Source organism: Hyperolius riggenbachi, chromosome 1 (genome assembly GCF_040937935.1).
Source record: "Hyperolius riggenbachi isolate aHypRig1 chromosome 1, aHypRig1.pri, whole genome shotgun sequence".
Taxonomy (NCBI): Eukaryota; Metazoa; Chordata; class Amphibia; order Anura; family Hyperoliidae; genus Hyperolius; species Hyperolius riggenbachi.
Window position 1 is genome coordinate 324,481,397 of NC_090646.1, and position 23,405 is coordinate 324,504,801.

Consider the following 23,405-nt stretch of genomic DNA (forward strand, 5'->3'; position numbering starts at 1 on the left):
AAAAATTGTAAAAAAGAAATGAGGCTGGCAAAGATCGAAGGTGAAAATCAAATCGCTAGGGATATCAAATCTAACCCAAAAAAGTTTTACAAGTACATCAACTCTAAAAAAAGAAAGGTTGACTGTATAGGACTCCTAAAGGATGAGGGTGGGAATTCAATGGTGGATGACCAAGGTAAGGCAGAGTTATTAAATGCTTTGTTTGCTTCTGTCTTCACAAAGGAAACAGCACTGTTGCAAATTACAGAGGCAGAAGAGTCTCAATCTTCTAACTGTAATATTAAATACTTAACGCAGGAAGAAGTGAAGGCAAGACTAAATAAATTAAAAATAGACAAGGCACCTGGCCCGGATGGCATGCATCCTCGGGTCCTAAGGGAATTAAGTTCAGTTATAGATAAACCCCTTTATCTTATCTTTTGTGACTCTCTTTCAACTGGCAGAGTCCCAGTGGATTGGCGTACAGCCCACGTTTTCCCATTATTTAAGAAGGGCAAAAAATCAGATCCAGGAAATTATAGACCTGTAAGCTTAACATCAGTTGTATGCAAACTATTTGAGGGGTTACTAAGAGATACTATACATGACTTCATAGTAGAAAATAATCTTATTTCTCAGCATCAACATGGGTTTACTAAAGACAGGTCCTGTTTGACTAACAAGCTCATTTTTTTTGAGGTAGTGAATGCTAATATGGATATTGGGAATGCTGTAGATATGATATACTTGGACTTTGCAAAGGCCTTCGACACTGTTCCCCACAAAAGTCTGGTGCAAAAGTTGAGGCTGCAAGGACTGGGGAAGAGTCTGTGTGCATGGATAGGGAACTGGCTAATGGACAGAAAACAAAGAGTTGTGGTCAATGGATCGTACTCAAAATGGGAGACTGTTAGCAGTGGGGTCCCACAGGGGTCTGTACTGGGTCCAGTGCTCTTCAATTTATTTATTAATGACCTAGTAGATGCACTACTGAGCAATGTTGCTATTTTTGCAGATGATACAAAATTGTGCAGAATCATCAACTCTCAGGAAGATAGTGTCATATTGCAACAGGATCTGGATAGGATGGCTATATGGGCCCATATGGGCAGATAAAATTCAATGTTGAAAAATGTAAAGTCATGCATTTTGGTGGTACCAATGGTCTAGCACCATACAAAATAAATGGGATACAGCTGGGGACATCAAACTTGGAGAAGGACTTAGGAGTACTCATCGACAACAAGTTAAATAATCGTACTCAATGCCAAGCCGCTGCAGCTAAAGCTAACAAAATTTTGGGATGCATTAAAAGGGAAATAAAAACTTGAGATGCTAGCATAATATTGCCCCTGTTTAACTCTCTAGTAAGGCCACATCTGGAATATAGAATTCAGTTCTGGGCACCACATTACAAAAAAGATATTGCTGTTTTAGAGCAGGTGCAGAGACGAGCAACAAAATTGATACGTGGGATGGAAGGTCTCACTTACCAAGAAAGGTTAGATAAACTGAGTTTATTTAGTCTAGAGAAAAGACGCCTTAGAGGAGATCTAATTAACATGTATAAATACATCAGAGGGCAATATAATAGCTTGGCGGATGAGCTTTTTGTCCCTAGTCCTTCTCAAAGGACTAGAGGACATGATCTGCGCATGGAGGAAAAACATTTTAGCCATTTATTTAGGAAAGGGTTCTTTACAGTAAGAGTGATTAAGATGTGGAATGCATTGCCACAGGAAGTTGTTATGGCAAACTCTATACTTATACAAGGGGGCTTAAATACTTAAAGGGGGCTTAGATGCTTTCCTTGCGTTGAAAGACATCCATGGCTACAATTACTAGGTAATGCCCAGTGATGTTGATCCAGGGATTTTATCTGATTGCCATCTGGAATCGGGAAGGAATTTTTCCCTTTTGGGGCTAATTGGACCAGGCCTTGTAAGGGTTTTTTGCCTTCCTCTGGATCAACAGGGAATGTGAGGGAGCAGGCTGGTGTTGTACTTTGTACTGGTTGAACTCGATGGACATATGTCTTTTTTCAACCAAAATAACTATGTACCGTAACTATGAGAGAGGAGACAGCCAGCCCAGTAAGAGTAATTCACCTCTCCACTAGCCTCCAGAAACTAAGCTTCCTCTTCCCCTTCGTCATCGGCCACCACTGTGTATCTGTCTCTGCAACCGGCACTTCCTATCATGAGATTCACCGATAACATGCCTGCGAGTCACATGTGAGACCACCAGCTACAGAGAGAGATACAATGGCAGCTGATGTCTAAGAGGAGGCGAGTGACTGGTGTCGGTGCTTCTGGGGGGGGAGCACCTTGCCGCCTATATACTACAAGGGGCAGGACGGGGATACATCTCTGGCCATCTGTTTTACCAGGGGTGGGGGGAGGGGATGTATACTACAAGGGTGAGGGGGGGAAGCATCTGGTCACCTATTTTACAAGGGAAGGGAGCGTGGAAACTTCTCTGGCCACCTACAGTTGTGTTCAAAATTATTCAACCCCCACTGAAATTGTGTGTTTTGGCCAGTTTGACATTGATTTTGATCATTTCATTCATCTTGTTTACAATTAAATCAGAGGCGCTTGTAAAGCTCAACACACACCATACAATCTTGGTTGTACAATCTTACCACTTTCATGTAGTATAAGAGCTTATCCAGTCAATCATTCCAGGTATTTTCAATCTGTTGGCCCTTATACTACATAGATTTGGTAAATCTGTACAACCAAGATTGTATGGTGTGTGTTGAGCTTAAGTCAGACAAATATAACATAACATTTATAATGAAATAACCACTGTGCTCACATTATTATCAGTTTTATTCAACCCCAAGTGACATTCATTCTTAGTACTTAGTACAACATCCTCTTCCAGTTATAACAGCTTTTAAACGTGAAGCTTGACACAAGTGTCTTGCAGCGATCTATGGGTATCTTAGCCCATTCTTCATGGGCAAAAGCTTCCAGTTCAGTAACATTTTTAGGCTTGCGCGCTGCAACTGCTTTCTTTAAGTCCCACCCGAGGTTCTCAATCGGATTTAAGTCTGGTGACTTTGATGCCCACTCCAAAATGTCCCAGCCTTTAATCTGCAACCATGCTCTAGTGCAGTGTTTCTCAACATTTTATTGGTATGTACCCCTTTTAAAACCCTGTACTCACCAAGTACCCCCTAGCATAGTAAATATTATCATAAGTACCCCTTGACAAATATACATTTAATCATAGTACGTGCTAATTGGTTCTAAACAATGTCCAAGCATTTACGGTTGCTTTATATTAGCTGAAATACTAATTTAGTGATGTTTAAATAAGATTTATCATTTTCTAAAACTCTAAATTTGTTATTCTTGGTTAAATATATAAAGTCCGAGTACCCCCTGGAACCATCAGACGTACCCCCTGGGGTACGCGTACCACATGTTGAGAACCTAGGCTCTAGTGGACTTGGATCATTGTGCTGTTGAAAAGTCCAACGTCTTCCAAGCCTCAGGTTTGTGACGGACTGCATCACATTTTCATTCAATATCTTCTGGTACTGAAGAGAATTCATGGTACCTTGCACATGCTGAAGCTTCCCTTTACCTGCAGAAGCAAAACAGCCTGAAAGCATGATTGACCCCCACCATGCTTCACAGTAGGCAAGGTGTTCTTTTCTTTATAGGCCATGTTCTTCCTCCTCCAAACATAGCGTTGATCCATGGGCCCAAACAGTTCTAATTTTGTTTCATCAGTCCACAGAGCACTATCCCAAAACTTTTGTGGTAGTGTTCTGTGGACTGATGAAGCAAAATTAGAACTGTTTGGGCCCATGGATCAACGCTATGTTTGGAGGAGGAAGAACAAGGCCTATGAAGCAAAGAACACCTTGCCTACTGTGAAGCATGTTGAGGGGTCAATCATGCTTTGGGGCTGTTTTGCTTCTGCAGGTACAGGGAAACTTCAGCGTGTGCAAGGTACCATGAATTCTGTTGTACACCAGGCTTTATCAAGCGATGGCTCAATTCATATTCCTATTGGCTAATATAGTCATGTTTCCCAGAGTTCACCTCGTTTTCTTAAAGGCATAGATTTAGAAACTATTTTTGTGTATCTATGTAGTTTCAACATTCACTACAAAATTCATTCCCATCAAGTAAACACAGGTTTCCCAGAATTCAGTTAATTTTCATTAATGGCATAGCTTTAAATAGAAACTCCCACCCATCACCCACATTTGCATCCCACCCACCTGTCCTATAATCCCTGGAGTCTGCAATAGTAGTACAGAGGCACCAACTGGGTAAAAACAATATTTCTTTAAAATGGATAAAATGAAGTAGGTAATGGTGGACTTCCCCCTCCAAAACATACACAAAAAATTGACATTTTAAGCAAAAATCAGTTTATTTACATACCCCAAACAAGTTGCAACGCGTTTCGCGGTTATATACCACTTCCTCAGGCAATAAATAGGAGCATATCATTGTTGACAGAAGACAGTATGCTAAGTACTCGTACAGACAGCCGAGATATAAAAAAAATTATACATAGAATATTTTCATAAAACGGGCTTTAAATTAAATATATATCTGTGTATAAGCGTGCTCATATTTCTGTGTGTGTGTGTATAAATATATATATATAATATGTGTGTATGTGTGTGTATGTATATATGTGTGTGTATATGTATATATGTATACAAATATATATATATATATATATATATATATATATATATATATATATATATATATATATATATATATATATATATATATATTTATATATATAGTTAACCTGGGGGTATATGAAGTGTATTCTAAGTAAAATAGGTTGTGGGGAAATAAACTACAAAGAAAAAGATTGGGGGGGGGGGGGGGGGGCGATCAATGTGTGGGCTAGTAAAAGAAGCAATCTTATATGCATACAGTTAAGTGGTCCTACATGTGCAAGCATAGGGACTGGTAAAGTGTGTGGATAAAGAGTATTCCTACATACAAAAAATTAAGTAACTGAACAAGTACTTAAAATGGGGTGAAGTAAAATAATCAAAAGACTCACCCAATGCGGTCCGGTACGTAGCCTGACGCCTCTGTAGCGGGCAATGTTGGAATGAGGCCTCTTATACTGTGTTAATCCCCTATTGGGGGGTAATTAGCCCTCACCTCACAGTAAGAGCTGGTGAGGGCAGGATTTGCGTGTTGTGGTGGCTGGATAGTGGCTGCCCTCACCAGCTCTTACTGTGAGGACTGCATTAGACATGTGGGTGATGTCATACACAGAGCAATGGCCCGCGCTGATGATGCACACCCACACTCTCCCTCCCATTGGTTAATTACCCCCTAATAGGGGATTAACACAGTATAAGAGGCCTCAATCCAACATTGCCTGGTACAGAGGCGCCAGGCTACGTAACGGACCGCATTGGGTGAGTCTTTTGATTACTTTATTTAACCCCTTTTTAAAGAGGAGCTGTCAGCCATACTATCTCAGGAAAAAATACAAATCTATAAGTAGATAAATACTTGCTCTACTTACATAACATATGTATTGAACTATCTACGTTACGATTCCTGTGAATTTCATAAAGGAAAAGTAGAGAATCCTATTCTAGACAGTTTCCATATTTACTGTGGCTATTTTGAAGCCAGTCCTGATGTAATATCTGCCCTTAGTCTCTGTGATGATCCGCTCAGCTGGCTGCACAGGCAGACAGCTGTTTGTCCATTCCTCTAGTCTGTGGGCTGCAGGTCTCTGGAACAGAGACCTGTCTTTCCATTGCAAGTTTCTGGTCTGTTCTCTTGCTGGGGAATTTGCATACATTCGTTATGCAAATCCCCTACCTGCCTTCTTTGATGACTGGCACTATAAGAGCTTTATGTTTCCCAGAATGCTTTGCTGGACATTTCCCTTCCATGGTCTGTTCCTGATGGACACTGCTGGAGTGTCAGCCATTGATATCTAGTATAGTTAATTCCTGGGGGTTGCTTTAGGCTCCCCTTCTAGCCCAGTCAGGTTGTATTATCTGTATTGCCTGTTCTGTCTTGTCTTGCTTGTTGCCATTGTCCTGCCCCTATGGTGGTCGACAGGAAATGGTTCTGATCTCTGTTCTTGGAGTATAGCTGGTGCAGCGGTTGCTACCAGCTATCTCTTCTGTTCTGTTTCCTGGGATCGCGCTAGCTACTTTTCGCTAGCGCTGGGGATCCTTCTGTTCTGTCTTCTGGGATCGCGCTAGCTACTTTTCGCTAGCGCTGGGGATCCTTCTGTTCTGCTACTCTGTACCTGGATCGCGCTAGCCACTTTTCGCTAGTGCTGTGGATCCTATCTCTCGCTTGTCCCTGTTTTCGTGTGTCTGTCTTGTCTGCTACGCTTGCTGGAGGCTCGTGAGGTAACCGTTAAGCAAGCGCTCGCGTCCTCTGTTTCATGTTTGTCTGTTAATGGTTAGTTAGGCGTGCTTGTCTCTATTGTGCTTATCACGTGGAGATCGCGCATAACCGCGTGCACTGTTGCGAATGAGTGCGGTGTTCGCGGTTAGCTAGCGTTTATTATTTTCCATATCTCCTTATTGTATTATTTGCTGTGCCTTTGCTACCCTCGTATTCTATTCTGATCTGCCTTGTGTCACGTCTGGCGATCGCACCTCTCGCGATCGCGTTCCTATTTCATATCTGCTGTTGTGTGTGCGCGGTCGCGGGGGGGGCGACTGGATTGGCGCACACACATACAACCTGTCCCTTTGCTCAATCTCACTCACAATCGCCTCTCTTGCGATTGCGTTCTGCGCTTCGTACAATTCCTGTCTGGCATTTGTGGAGGTACAGAGGATTGGTTCCTCTGCACTCCTCAGCGCCATCTGCCGACAGGAATTTCCCTCTACAGGTGCGTAGCACCTTTTGCTGGGTGCCTGCAATTACACCCTTGTGGAGGATTTCCGCCGTGTCAGCGCACGCGTTGTGCGCTGATCACGGAGAAAGTTCCACAACCGTTAGTCTCCTCTGCCTGATTTGCCCGCCCTTCACTATAGAAAGTGCATTGTTTCAGCCTGAGAAATTTTGGCCAATCAGAGAGGAACAGAGGTGTGGGAGGGAAAATAGGAGGGAAAGAGGCTTCAGCCAATCAGGCTGCATTAGTTAAGTCTGAGGGGAAGTACAGAAGCAAAAAAAAAAAGACAACCCAGCATGCCCTGCATCTTCTCTTTTGTGTACCAAATTTTCTGTGTACCAAATAAGTGTAAACTGGGGAATGATAATTTATCAACAAGAAAAGTAATAGTAATTTTAACTTTTGGATTGCCTGATTAGCATCCTTATTACTTGTTTACCAGATAAAAATAAAGAATTGATTTTTGATTTTATGCCCGGCCGTTACTCTTTAACCACTTGCCGACCGCCTACTTCATATTGGCGGCGGCAAAGTGGCAGCCCCAGGACCACGTAACGCAGAATGGCGTCAGGTCCTGGGGCACTGTTTTGCCGGGGATCGCGCGCTGGGATGCGCGCGCATCCGCCGGCAATAGGCTCCGCCCACCCGCGACGTCAACCCCCTGGCCAATCGGAAGCGCCGGCGGGTTGTTAACCCGACGATCGCCGGATAGGAAGCGTATAATACACTTTGTAATGTTTACAAAGTGTATTATACAGGCTGCCTCCTGCCCTGGTGGTCCCAGTGTCCGAGGGACCACCAGGGCAGGCTGCAGCCACCCTAGTCTGCACCCAAACACACTGACCTGCCCTCCGCCCCCTGATCGCCCACAGCACCCCTCAGACCCCCCCCTGCCCAGCTCCCAGACCACTGTTTGCACCCAATCACCCCCCTAATAACCCATCAATCACTCCCTGTCACTATCTGTCAACGCTATTTTTTTTTTATCCCCCCCCTGCCCCCTGCCCCCTCCTGATCACCCCCCCACCCCTCAGATTCTCCCCAGACCCCCCCCCCCCCCCTGTGTACACAGTATGCATCTATCCCCCCTGATCACCTGTCGATCACCTGTCAATCACCCGTCAATCACCCATCAATCACCAATCAATCACCCCCTGTCACTGCCACCCAACAATCAGCTCCTAACCTGCCCCTTGCGGGCAATCTGATCACCCACCCACACCAATAGATCGCCCGCAGATCCGACATCAGATCACATCCCAAATCCATTGTTTACATCTATTCTCTCCTCTAAACACCCACTAATTACCCATCAATCACCCATCAATCACCCCCTATCACCACCTGTCACTTTTACCTATCAGATCAGACCCTAATCTGCCCCTTGCGGGCACCCAATCACCCGCCCACACGCTCAGATTGCCCTCTGACCCCCCCTTATCAATTCACCGGTGCATTAATTACATCTGTTCTTCCCTGTAATAACCCACTGATCACCTGTCAATCATTTGCCAATCACCTATCACCCATCAATCACCCCCTGTCACCCCCTGTCACTGCCACCCAACAATCGGCCCCTAACCTGCCCCTTGCGGGCAATCTGATCACCCAACCACACCAATAGATCGCCCGCAGATCCGACATCAGATCACCTCCCAAGTGCAGTGTTTACATCTATTCTCTCCTCTAAACACCCACTAATTACCCATCAATCACCCCCTATCACCACCTGTCACTTTTACCTATCAGATCAGACCCTAATCTGCCCCTTGCAGGCACCCAATCACCCGCCTACACGCTCAGATTGCCCTCTGACCCCCCCCCCCCCTTATCAATTCACCAGTGCATTAATTACATCTGTTCTTCCTTGTAATAACCCACTGATCACCTGTCAATCACCTGGCAATCACCTATCACCCATCAATCACCCCCTGTCACTGCCACCCATCAATCAGCCCCTAACCTGCCCCTTGCGGGCAATCTGATCACCCACCCACACCATTAGATCGCCCGCAAACCCGCCGTCAGATTACCTCCCAAATGTATTGTTTACATATGTTATCTTCTCTAAACACCCACTAATTACCCATCAATCACCCCCTATCACCACCTGTCACTGTTACCTATCAGATCAGACCCTAATCTGCCCCTTGCGGGCACCCAATCACCCGCCCACATGCTCAGATTGCCCTCTGACCCCCCCTTATCAATTCGCCAGTGCATTAATTACATCTGTTCTTCCCTGTAATAACCCACTGATCACCTGTCAATCACCTGCCAATCACCTATCACCCATCAATCACCCCCTCTCACTGCCACCCATCAATCAGCCCCTGTCACTGCCACCCATCAATCACCCCCTGTCACTGCCACCCATCAATCAGTCCCTAACCTGCCCCTTGCAGGCAATCTGATCACCCACCCACACCATCCGATCGCCTGCAGACCCGCAGTCAGATCACCTCCCAAGTGCATTGCATCTGTTCTCTCCTCTAAACACCCACTAATTACCCATCAATCACCCCCTGTCACTGCTACCCATCAGATTAGACCCCTATCTGCCCCTAGGGCACCCAATCACCCGCCCACACCCTCAGACCCCAGCCCTGATCACCTCGCCAGTGCATTACTTCCATCTATTCCCCCCACTAATCACACCTTGAGACACCCATCAATCATCTCCTGTCACCACCTGTCACCCCCTAGCACACCTACCCATCAGATCAGGCCCTAATTTGCCCCGTGTGGGCTCCTGATCACTCGGCCAAACCCTCAGATCCCCCTCAGACCCCCTTCCGATCACCTCCCCAGTGCATTGAGTGCATCTATTTTCCCCTCTAATCACCCCCTGAGACACCCATCAATCACCTCCTGTCACCCCCCTAGCACTCCTATCCATCAGATCAGGCCCAATACAACCTGTCATCTAAAAGGCCACCCTGCTTATGACCGGTTCCACAAAATTCGGCCCCTCATAGACCACCTGTCATCAAAATTTGCAGATGCTTATACCCCTGAACAGTCATTTTGAGACATTTGGTTTCCAGACTACTCACGGTTCTGGGCCCGTAAAATGCCAGGGCGGTATAGGAACCCCACAAGTGACCCCATTTTAGAAAAAATACACCCCAAGGTATTCTGTTAGGTGTATGACGAGTTCATAGAAGATTTTATTTTTTGTCAAAAGTTAGCGGAAATTGTTTTTTTCACAAAGTGTCATTTTTCACTAACTTGTGACAAAAAATAAAATCTTCTATGAACTCGCCATACACCTAACGGAATACCTTGGGGTGTCTTCTTTCTAAAATGGGGTCACTTGTGGGGTTCCTATACTACCCTGGCATTTTAGGGGCCCTAAACCGTGAGGAGTAGTCTAGAAAACAAATGCCTCAAAATGACCCGTGACTAGGACGTTGGGCCCCTTAGCGCACCTAGGCTGCAAAAAAAGTGTCACATGTGGTATCGCCGTACTCAGGAGAAGTAGTATAATGTGTTTTGGGGTGTATTTTTACACATACCCATGCTGGGTGGGAGAAATCTCTCTGTAAATGGACAATTGTGTGTAAAAAAAAATCAAACAATTGTCATGTACAGAGATATTTCTACCACCCAGCATGGGTATGTGTAAAAATACACCACAAAACACATTATACTACTTCTCCTGAGTACGGCGGTACCACATGTGTGGCACTTTTTTACACCCTAAGTGCGCTAAGGGGCCCAAAGTCCAATGAGTACCTTTAGGATTTCACAGGTCATTTTGCGACATTTGGTTTCAAGACTATTCCTCATGGTTTAGGGCCCCTAAAATGCCAGGGCAGTATAGGAACCCCACAAATGACCCCATTCTAGAAAGAAGACACCCAAAGGTATTCCGTTAGGAGTATGGTGAGTTCATAGAAGATTTTATTTTTTGTCACAAGTTAGCGGAATATGACACTTTGTAAAGAAAAACAATTCAAATCAATTTCCGCTAACTTGTGGCAAAAAATAAAATCTTCTATGAACTCACCATACTCCTAACGGAATACCTTGGGGTGTCTTCTTTCTAAAATGGGGTCATTAGTGGGGTTCCTATACTGCCCTGGCATTTTAGGGGCCCTAAACCGTGAGGAGTAGTCTTGAAACAAAAATGACCTGTGAAATCCTAAAGGTACTCATTGGACTTTGGGCCCCTTAGTGCAGTTAGGGTGCAAAAAAGTGCCACACATGTGGTATCGCCGTACTCAGGAGAAGTAGTATAATGTGTTTTGGGGTGTATTTTTACACATACCCATGCTGAGTGGGAGAAATCTCCCTGTAAATGGACAATTGTGTGTAAAACAAAACAAACAATTGTCATTTACAGAGATATTTCTCCCACCCAGCATGGGTATATGTAAAAATACACCCCCAAACACATTATACTACTTCTCCTGAGTACGGTGGTACCACATGTGTGGCACTTTTTTGCACCCTAAGTGCGCTAAGGGGCCCAAAGTCCAATGAGTACCTTTAGGATTTCAAGGGTCATTTTGAGACATTTGTTTTTAAGACTACTCCTCACTGTTTAGGGCCCCTAAAATGCCAGGGCAGTATAGGAACCCCACAAATGACCCCATTTTAGAAAGAAGACACCCCAAGGTATTCCGTTAGGAGTATGGTAAGTTCATAGAAGATTTTATTTTTTGTCATAAGTTAGCGGAAAATGACACTTTGTGAAAAAAATCACTTAAAATCAATTTCCGCTAACTTGTGACAAAAAATAAAATCTTCTATGAACTCACCATACTCCTAACAGAATACCTTGGGGTGTCTTCTTTCTAAAATGGGGTCATTTGTGGGGTTCCTATACTGCCCTGGCGTTTTAGGGGCCCTAAACTGTGAGGAGTAGTCTTAAAAACAAATGCCTCAAAATGACCTGTGAAATCCTAAAGGTACTCATTGGACTTTGGGCCCCTTAGCGCAGTTAGGGTGCAAAAAAGTGCCACACATGTGGTAACGCCGTACTCAGGAGAAGTAGTACAATGTGTTTTGGGGTGTATTTTTACACATACCCATGCTGAGTGGGAGAAATATCTCTGTAAATGGACAATTGTGTGTAAAAAAATAAAAAAATTGTCATTTACAGAGATATTTCTCCCACCCAGCATGGGTATGTGTAAAAATACACCCCAAAACACATTACACTACTTCTCCTGAGTACGGCAATACCACATGTGTGGCACTTTTTTGTAGCCTAACTGCGCTAAGGGGCCCAAAGTCCAATGAGCACCTTTAGGCTTTACAGGGGTGCTTACAATTTAGCACCCCCCAAAATGCCAGGACAGTAAACACACCCCACAAATGACCCCATTTTGGAAAGTAGACCCTTCAAGGTATTCAGAGAGGAGCATAGTGAGTCCGTGGCAGATTTCATTTTTTTTTTGTCGCAAGTTAGAAGAAATGGAAACTTTTTTTTTCTTTTTTTTTTGTCACAAAGTGTCATTTTCCGCTAACTTGTGACAAAAAATAAAATCTTCTATGAACTCACCATGCCTGTCAGTGAATACTTTGGGATGTCTTCTTTCCAAGATGGGGTCATTTGGGGGGTATTTATACTATCCTGGAATTTTAGCACCTCATGAAACATGACAGGTGGGCAGAAAAGTCAGAGATGCTTGAAAATGGGATAATTCACTTTTGGCACCATAGTTTGTAAACGCTGTAACTTTTACCCAATCCAATAAATATACACTGAATGGTTTTTTTTTTTATCAAAGACATGTAGCAGAATAACTTTCGCGCTCAAATGTATAGGAAATTTTACTTTATTTGAAAAATGTCAGCACAGAAAGTTAAAGGGAATGTCCAAGCACAATAAAAAAATGAGTTTCACTTACCTGGGGCTTCTACCAGCCCCATGCAGCCATCCTGTGCCCTCGTAGTCACTCATGGATCCTCTGGTACCCCGCTGGTAGCGTGCCGACCTCGGAGGTCGGCGGAACGCATTGCGTACATTTTTACGCATTCCCGCTAGTGCAGCAACATTAACAAATACATTTTTACGCATTACTGGTTCAATGCGTAAAAATTTACGCATTGAACCAGTAACGCGTAAAATGTATGTGTTAATGTTCCTGCACTAGCGGGAATGCATAAAAATGTACGCAATGCGTCCCGCCGACCTCCGAGGTCGGCAAGCTGCCAGTGGGGGACTGGAGCAGCAGTGAGTGACTACGAGGTCACAGGATGGCTGCATGGGGCTGGTAGAAACCCCAGGTAAGTGAAACTCATTTTTTAATTTTGCTTGAACCTTCCCTTTAAAAAAGTCATTTTTTGGACAAAATTCATGTCTTTTTTGATGAATCTAATAAAAAGTAAAACTCGCAGCAGCAATCAAATAGCACCAAAAGAAAGCTGTATTAGTGACAAGAAAAGGAGGTAAAATTCATTTAGGTGGTAGGTTGTATGACCGAGCAATAAACCGTTAAAGCTGCAGTGGTCTGAATGGAAAAAAAGGCCCTGGTCCTTAAGGGGTTTTATGACTGCAGTCCTTAAGTGGTTAAGCACTTGTTCAATTACTTAATTTTTTGTATGTAGGAATACTCTTAATCCACACACTTTACCAGTCCCTATGTTTGCACAAGTAAGACCACTTAACTATATGCATATAAGATTGCTTCTTTTGCTAGCCCACACATTGATGCCCCCCCCCACCCCATCTTGCCCCTCCCCCCATACCCCCCCACCACCACCACCACCACCACCAATCTTTTTCTTTGTAGTTTCTTTCCCCACAACCTATTTTACTTAGAATACACTTTATATACTCCTGGGTTAATATATATACAGTGGCTTGCAAAAGTATTCGGCCCCCTTGAAGTTTTCCATGTTTTGTCATACTAATGCCACAAACCTGAATCAATTTTATTGGAATTCCACGTGAAAGACCAATACAAAGTGGTGTACACGTGAGAAGTGGAATGAAAATCATACATGATTCCAAACATTTTTTACAAATCAATAACTGCAAAGTGGGGTGTGCGTAATTATTCAGCCCCCTTTTTGTCTGAGTGCAGTCAGTTGCCCATAGGCATTGCCTGATGAGTGCTAATGACTAAATAAAGTGCACCTGTGTGTAATCTAATGTCAGTACAAATACAGCTGCTCTGTGACGGCCTCAGATGTTGTCTAAGAGAATATTGGGAGCAACAACACCATGAAGTCCAAAGAACACACCAGACAGGTCAGGAATAAAGTTATTGAGAAATTTAAAGCCGGCTTAGGCTACAAAAAGATTTCCAAAGCCTTGAACATCCCACTGAGCACTGTTCAAGCGATCATTCAGAAATGGAAGGAGTATGGCACAACTGTAAACCTACCAAGACAAGGCCGTCCACCTAAACTCACAGGCCGAACAAGGAGAGCGCTAATCAGAAATGCAGTCAAGAGGCCCATGGTGACTCTGGACGAGCTGCAGATATCTACAGCTCAGGTGGGAGAATCTGTCCATAGGATAACTATTAGTCATGCACTGCACAAAGTTGGCCTTTATGGAAGAGCGGCAAGAAGAAAGCCATTGTTAACAGAAAAGCATAAGAAGTCCCGTTTGCAGTTTGCCACAAGACATGTGGGGGACACAGCAAACATGTGGAAGAAGGTGCTCTGGTCAGATGAGACCAAAATGGAACTTTTTGGCCAAAATGCAAAACGTTATGTGTGGCGTAAAACTAATACTGCACATCACTCAGAATGCACCATCTTCACTGTCAAATATGGTGGTGGCAGCATCTGGGGGTGCTTCTCTTCAGCAGGGACAGGGAAGCTGGTCAGAGTTGATGGGAAGATGGATGGAGCCAAATACAGGGCAATTTTGGAAGAAAACCTCTTGGAGTCTGCGAAAGACTTGAGACTGGGGCGGAGGTTCACCTTCCAGCAGGACAATGACCCTAAACATAAAGCCAGGGCAACAATGGAATGGTTTATAACAAAACATATTCATGTGTTACAATGGCCCAGTCAAAGTCCAGATCTAAATCCAATCGAGAATCTGTGGCAAAATCTGAAAACTGCTGTTCACAAACTCTGCCCATCTAATCTGACTGAGCTGGAGCTCTTTTGCAAAGAAGAATGGGCAAAGATTTCAGTCTGTAGATGTGCAAAGTTGGTAGAGACATGCCCTAAAAGACTGGCAGCTGTAATTGCAGCAAAAGGTGGTTCTACAAAGTATTGACTCGGGACTGAATAATTACGCACACCCCACTTTGCAGTTATTGATTTGTAAAAAATGTTTGGAATCATGTATGATTTTCGATCCACTTCTCACGTGTACACCACTTTGTATTGGTCTTTCACATGGAATTCCAATAAAATTGATTCAGGTTTGTGGCAGTAATGTGACAAAATGTGGAAAACTTCAAGGGGCTGAATACTTTTGCAAGCCCCTGTGTGTGCGTGTGTATATATATATATATATATATATATATATATATATATATATATATATATATATATATATATACAGTGATGTGAAAAACTATTTGCCCCTTCCTGATTTCTTATTCTTTTGCATGTTTGTCACACTTAAATGTTTCTGCTCATCATAAACCGTTAACTATTAGTCAAAGATAACATAATTGAACACAAAATGCAGTTTTAAATGATGGTTTTTATTATTTAGTGATAAAAAACCCTCCAAATCTATATGGCCCTGTGTGAAAAAGTGATTGCCCCCCTTGTTAAAAAATAACTTAACTGTGGTTCATCACAGCTGAGTTCAATTGCTGTAGTCACCCCCAGGCCTGATTACTGCCACACCTGTTTCAATCAAGAAATCACTTAAATAGGCGCTATCTGACACAGAGAAGTAGACCAAAAGCACCTCAAAAGCTAGACATCATGCCAAGATCCAAAGAAATTCAGGAAAAAATTAGAACAAAAGTAATAGAGATCTATCAGTCTGGTAAAGGTTATAAAGCCATTTCTAAAGCTTTGGGACTCCAGCAAACCACAGTGAGAGCCATTATCCATAAATGGCAAAAACATGGAACAGTGATGAACCTTCCCAGGAGTGGCCGGCCGACCAAAATTACCCCAAGAGCGCAGAGAAAACTCATCCGAGAGGCCACAAAAGATCCCAGGACAACATCTAAAGAACTGCAGGCCTCACTTGCCTCAATTAAGGGCAGTGTTCACGACTCCACCATAAGAAAGAGACTGGGCAAAAACGGCCTGCATGGCAGATATCCAAGGCGCAAACCACTTTTAAGCAAAAAGAACTTTAAGGCTCGTCTCAATTTTGCTAAAAAACATCTCAATGATTGCCAATACTTTTGGAAAAATACCTTGTGGACTGACGAGACAAAAGTTGAACTTTTTGGAAGGTGCGTGTCCTGTTACATCTGGCGTAGAAGTAACACAGCATTTTAGCAAGAGAACATCATACCAACAGTAAAATATGGTGGTGTTAGTGTGATGGTCTGGGGTTGTTTTGCTGCTTCAGGACCTGGAGGGCTTGCTGTGATAGATGGAACCATGAATTCTACTGTCTACCAAAAAATCCTGAAGGAGAATGTCCGGCCATCTGTTCGTCAACTCAAGCTGAAGCGATCTTGGGTGCTACAGCAGGACAATGACCCAAAACACACCAGCAAATCCACCTCTGAATGGCTGAAGAAAAACAAAATGAAGACTTTGGAGTGGCCTAGTCAAAGTCCTGACCTGAATCCTATTTAAATGTTGTGACATGACCTTAAAAAGGCGGTTCATACTAGGAAACCCTCAAATAAAGCTGAATTACAACAATTCTGCAAAGATGAGTGGGCCAAAATTCCTCCAGAGCGCTGTAAAAGACTCGTTGCAAGTTATCGCAAACGCTTGATTGCAGTTATTGCTGCTAAGGGTGGCCCAACCAGTTATTAGGTTTAGGGGGCAATTTCTTTTTCACACAGGGCCATGTAGGTTTTGAGTTTTTTTTCTCACTAAATAATAAAAACCATCATTTAAAACTGCATTTTGTGTTCAATTATGTTATCTTTGACTAATAGTTAACGGTTTTTGATGAGCAGAAACATTTAAGTGTGACAAACATGCAAAAGAATAAGAAATCAGGAAGGGGGCAAATAGTTTTTCACATCACTGTATGTATGTATGTATGTGTGTGTGTGTGTGTGTGTGTGTGTGTGTGTGTGTGTGTGTGTGTGTGTGTGTGTGTGTAAATACAGAAATATGAGCACGCATATTCACAGATGTATATTTAATTCAAAGCCAGTTTTATGAAAATATTCTATGTATAATTTTTTATATCTCAGCTGTCTGTACGAGTACTTAGCATACTGTCTTCTGTCAACAATGATATGCTCCTATTTATTGCCTGAGGAAGTGGGATATACCCGTGAAACGCGTTGCACCTTGTTTGGAGTATGTAAATTGATTTTTGCCTAAAACGGCAATTTTTTGTGTCTGTTTTGGAGAGGTAAGTCCACTGCTATCTACTTAATTTTATCCTTTTTAAAGAAATATTGTTTTTACCCTGTTTGCGCCTCTGTACTACTATTGCACTTGTCTCCACCCCTGGTGGAGGGGAATTCTTCCTTTTTCCCGATCTACAGAGAGCGAATTCTTAATCTTGAGTGGAGACAGGTCTAATCTCCTCACCTGCCTTCATAGTGGTTACCTGGACGGTAACCCTTGTTTGTGATATAACCTACCTATACTTACCTTTCATACCCAATTTACAGTACATACTACACTATACTGGGCTCTCGGCGTCTTCCCTTATAATCCCTGGAGTCTGTTTGCCCTAATCATTCAGTGGTGACCTGCAGACTTTTATTATATTTTGTAAAGTGTTTTCCATTTAGGGAATACCTTGGTTTATCAGGCTCATAAGGGTGTCTTGAAAATCTTTTTATGTCCAAAAGGGTGTGTGTAACCACTGAGATTTGTTGCTTTGTTGATGCCTGGAAAATATATCAATAATAGTACTGACTATGTGTTTTGGTATTGCATTCACAGTGTGGCTCAGCAGAGTATATGGCCCCTGAAGTGGTTGAGGCATTTAATGAAGAAGCTTCAATCTATGACAAGCGCTGTGATTTGTGGAGTCTTGGTGTAATCCTGTACATCATGCTGAGTGGTTACCCGCCTTTTGTCGGTCATTGTGGAGGAGACTGTGGCTGGGATAGAGGAGAGGCATGCCCAGCTTGTCAGGTAATTCTTATCAGACTGCACAATTTACTTTTGGTCTCTACCTTCCTGTATAATGCTTCTGAACTTTTTTTTTTACTACTGCCTTAATAGAACATGCTGTTTGTAAGCATCCAAGAAGGAAAATATAAGTTTCCAGATAAAGATTGGGCTCACATTTCCGATGGTGCCAAAGATCTAATCTCTAAACTGCTGCTTCGAGATGCCAAAAAGCGATTAAGTGCAGCACAAGTTTTACAACATTCATGGGTACAAGGGGTAAGTTCCTTACATTTGTTACCAAAAGGAGCAGCAGTAATGAACAAATATTATTCTAAAATTTAAATTTTTACTGACAAGTCAGAGGATTTGTTTTAGCCAATAAAAGCCTCTAGTTGCTGGTTACATAACTAGCTGCCAGCTAGTTGATTGACTGTTAGCTTTCATGGGTTCAATTACTTTTTCTTCATGTGTCTGTGGAAATTTCATATTTGGAGAAGTGTTTTTCACAGTAGTTTTGTTATTGAAAATGTTACATGTTGTTGGCACTCCCATAATTGGTTCTGATTTCCAGAAATGATATAAACGTTTCCATCTCTTCAACTAAGTACATTTAACATTTTTCCAACCATAAGATGCACTTTTTCTCCCCAATTGTGTGTGTATGTGTGTGTGTGTTGGGGGAAAGTCGGGGCATCTTATGGTCCAAATGTGTGGCCAGGTGTCTGCTTCCCCCACAATCTCCATGAAGTGCAGCGCAGCAGAAGCCCTTACCTATCCATCCTGTGTGCCCAGAGTCTTCAGTCTTGTGTCTTTTCCTGGTTTACTGGTGACCGCGGCGCAAGTGTGCTACTGGGCCAAGCGGCGAGAGGGGGCCAGCAAACCAGGAAGGTACACAAGATAGAGGACTCAGAGTGCACCAGAGTAGTGACACACTCTGCTGGGTAGATAGGTGAAGGCTTCCACTGTTCTTGCAATTGTAGTCAGTAGTTGTAGCTCTAGCTCTGCACTTGTAACTGTAGCTGGTGGGGGCACCAAGGTCCAGTGTAGCTGGTGTGGACGGGAGGTTTTCGTGCCTGGGTAGCGTAGCTTAGGCGATAGAAACCGCTCCGGGGAAAAGATCTGTAATATTCTTCTGCACCATGGATGCACCAAGTTTAGAATATTTTTTTCTGGAGGTTTTTGTCCCCCAAATCTAGGCGTGGCTTATGGTCAGGTACAAAACATGCTGTTATTTTATACGCAACAAAGTAACTCCCCCTAAATAGTTTACTCACATGCACAAACATAAAGGTTGTCAGAGGAATAAAGAGTTAATAGAAACTTTTACTGGAAATTCCACAAGACCATCCTATGTATAAGTAAAAAGACATTCAATCCGTCACAGACTTCGAAGGCAGCAAGCTCTAACAACCTGATATCGCCTTCTTTAGACCAATTGTGTGTAAACTAATGATATTTAGTTTAACTTTTTTTTAAAACAAATTTTATTCAGTTTAAACAACTATATGAAGCAGATTCATTTCGCACAGAGATATTGTCTATCAAACATAATTGAAGACATTCCTTTTGCCATCAGGGTTCATGAAGTTTTCATGAAACCCATTCCACAATTTAAACCATGAATTTGTATTCAGAAATGTTTGATTGTTAATTTCTGAAGTTTGTCAAGTCATTTGTACAAACCAAGGGAGAAGGCATGTATGGTCAGCAGTCCTCATGCCAAATCCTCCCCCTGTTCTCCTCTGTTTCCCACCGTTGCCTCATAAATGCCCCTGTAAGTCGTGCTCGGTCGGCCAGATCGTGCACTACTGCATATGCGCTGACTCAGCGGTGTGTGTCCTTGAGTTGTTAGGTAGTGAGCATGCACAGAGCACAAGGACGCGTGCCACTGGTCCTGCGCAGTAGTGCGCAACCTTGCGCAACTTACGGGGTAATTTATGAGGGAACAGAGGGAGTGGTGGGCATAAGGAGTGCTGTTCATACATGCCTGCTCCCTTTGCTTGTGCAAATTACTTCACCTCGGGCATCCTTTAAAGAAAACCTGAACTGAAAATTAAAAGTCAAAATAAGCATACACAAGTCATACTTACCTTCCATGTAGTCTACTCCTCAGTGTCTTTCTCCTGTCCCGCGTCCTGTTTGTTCACTGTGATCAAGGGAATTTTCCGTCCTCCATTTTGAAAATGGCCATTACCCATAACAGCTTTCTGGTCAGCACACTGTTAAACTGTAACATCGCCCACTTGAGCCATGGGAAAACATGGACATTACCTGGTACATCAGTTTTCCTCTCAGCTATAACTGACAGCAACTGATATTTTATTGACAGCAACTGATATATTTCAGATCTGACAAAATATTGTCAGAACTGGAAGGGATTATTGTCAGAAGAAAATGGTGAGCTTCTGAACGGAACTGATGGCAAGGTAACGATGTAATGTTCATTTGAAGTTACCTCATGTGTTTATTTTAAATATTTTTACTCAGTACAGGTTCTCTTTAAGAATAAGTACTGATGCACATAAGTGAATCTGGTTCGCAGAAGTGTTGGGCTACTGGTGTGTCTATTTTACCCTCACTGGTTTCAAAGCGATGATGGTTCATTCTTAACACGATTAATTTGACTTCAGGCTGCTGGATTTCTTATATACTTGCAGGAGCTCACTTGCTCCAACCTACTGACCACCTGACACCTAACTTCTAAATAGTAATCTGTGCTTCTAAACTGTCATCTACAGCACTGCCTGTCAGTGCTTTTGCACTACTGTGCATGTCCTGCCCTGACAGCCATAGGGACAGGACGCAGGACGGACCAGGGGGCGGCTCAGTGGTGATAGACCTAGAGCCAGTTTTTAAACCAGCTTAGGTCACTAGTATATATTATAATTATTCATACCCCTGGAAACTATTGACTTAAAGTTACTTTTATTCAACCAGCAAGTATTTTTTTTTGATGGAAAATTACATACGTGTCTCCCAAATGATAATGTAATAAGACGATGTACAAAAGGCATTATTGTGGGAAAAAACATTTCTCAGTTGTTATTTAAATTTGAGCAAAAAGTGTCCAGTCCAAAATTATTCATACCCTTCACAAACTGTCACAGTCTGCGGGAAAATCCAAAGTTCTATACCATTCCAAATAGTGCAAGCTGTTCTAAAGCTTCCTAATTGTCCTGATTAATTGGAGACAGCTGTTTTAATCAACTCAACAGGTGAAAAACTGCAGCTCTCTGCAGTTGGTTTGTGGACAGTCATGGCTAATACAAAGGATCACAGTGAGGACCTGCGGCTGCGCATTGTAGCTTCTCACAAGTCAGGAAAGGACTACAAGGCCATTTCTAAATGTTTTCCAGTTCCAGTGGCTACAGTACAAAGTATTATTAAAAAACACTATTATTAAAAAAGATGTTCTGCACTGTGAAAAATCTCAGAGGACGTGGTCAGAAGCCAAAAGTGACACCTGTGCTGGCCAGGAGGATAGTGAGAGAGGTGATAAGGATTCCAAGGATCACCACCAAGGTCATCCTGGTGAATGTGGGCTCTGCTGGTGGCAATGTCTCAAGGCAGACAATCCAACGGACACTGCACACTGCTGGGTTCCACTGATGGAGAACACTTCCTCTGAGGACACCACTTCTCCAGATAAGGCCCACAAAAGCTGGCTTGGCCTTTGCAAATGCTCATCTGGACAAAGAAGGCTTCTGGTCTTCTGTGAAACAAAATTAAATTGTTTGGTCACAATGATGTTTCCTTCATTTGGCTAAAAACCCAAAGAACACTATCCCCACTGTCAAACATGGTGGTGGGAGCCTAATGCTTTGGGGTTGTTTTTCAGCCAATGGACCAGGGAACCTAGTGACAGTAAACGGAACCATGAAAAAAGAGCAATACATGATGATTCTCAACAACCCCTTAGGCAGTCTGCAGAGAAACTTGGGCTTGGGCACCAGTGGACATTTCAGCATTACAATGACCCAAAACACACAGCAAAAGTGGTGAAGAAATGGTTAGCAGACAACAACATTCAAGTTTTGGAGTGGCCCAGCCAGAGTCCTGACTTGAATCCAGTTGAGAATCTGTGGAGGGAGCTAAAGATCAGAGTGATGGCAAGAAGACCCTCCAACCTGAAAGATTTGGAGCTCATTGCTAAACATGAATGGGCAAAAATACCCGTGGATACATGCAAAAAGCTGGTCTGCAATTATAGGAAGCGTTTGATTGCTGTAATGTCTAGTAAAGGCTTTTCTATTGATTATTGAGAAGGGTATGAATAATTTTGGACTGGACACTTTTTGCTCGAATGTAAATAAAAGCTGTCAAAAAATTACTTGCTGGTTGAATAAAAGCAACTTTAAGTCAAAATTTTCCAGGGGCATGAATAATTATGAGCAGCACTGTATGTGCTTACAATTTACCTGCATACAGTGTTTTACTTCACCTAACATCTGGAAATATGTCTAAAGAAGGGGACCTATTCCCTGAAAGCTTAATTACATAGTTTGGTTGAAAAAAGATATCCGTCCATCAAGTTCAACCAGAAAAAAGAAAAACCATCCTGATCCCACACATATCCCAGTTGATCCAGGGAAGACAAAAACCTTACAAGGGCTAGGCCAATTAGCCTTCTAAGGGAAAAATTCCTTCTCGACTCCAGATGGCAGTCAGATAAATCTTTGGATCAACTATACTGGGAATTACCTAGTAATTATAGTGGTGGATGCCCTTTAATGCAAGGAAAGCATCAAAGCCCTCTTTAAAGAATCACTATTGCGAAAATTGTAAAATTTAAAACCTGTGTAAGCACATACAAATAAGAAGTACGTTTCTTCCAGAGTAAAATGAGCCATACGTTACTTTTCTCCTATGTTGCTGTCACTTACAGTAAGAAGTAGAAATCATGAGGGATTCTCAGGGTTCTTTCAAAAGCACTTAGTGAATGGCAGTTGCTCCGTCCAACTGCCAAAAAAGTGTGCAGCAAGCAGGGAGGCTGGCCAGCATCTTTATATAAATCCTTTTCAAAGGGTGTCTTTAGAAAAATGCTGAGAATCCCCCATGAAGAGATGGATTAGACCAAAACCTGTTGATTCTGTCAGATTTCTACTACCTACTTTAAGTGGCAGCAAGATGGGAGAAAAGTAATTTATGGCTCATTTTTACTATGGAAGAAAAAACTTCTTATTTGTATGTGTTTACATGTATTTTAAATTTTACAATTTTTTGGTGATAGTGGTCCTTTAAATGCAGAAATAGTTTGTCATAACTCCTTCCTGAGGTAAGATATTACAAATTTTAACCACTCTCACTGTGAAGGACCCCTATCCTAATAGATGGAAAAAACGTTTTTCCTCTATATGCAAATCATGTATTTTTGTCCGTTGTTTAACCCTGGGCACAAA

At 42.7% G+C, this 23,405-nt stretch overlaps 1 protein-coding gene across 4 annotated transcripts in view; it reads left to right on the plus strand.

The window, feature by feature from the left end:
- MKNK2 (MAPK interacting serine/threonine kinase 2) overlaps nt 1-23,405 on the plus strand; it is a 444,163-nt gene that overhangs the window by 287,534 nt on the left and 133,224 nt on the right. For all 4 annotated transcript variants that reach the window (XM_068233849.1, XM_068233848.1, XM_068233850.1 and 1 more), the window contains 2 exons: nt 17,833-18,027; nt 18,118-18,282. In XM_068233849.1, the coding sequence (XP_068089950.1) occupies nt 17,833-18,027; nt 18,118-18,282 (360 nt within the window). The remainder of the gene's footprint in view (nt 1-17,832; nt 18,028-18,117; nt 18,283-23,405) is intronic.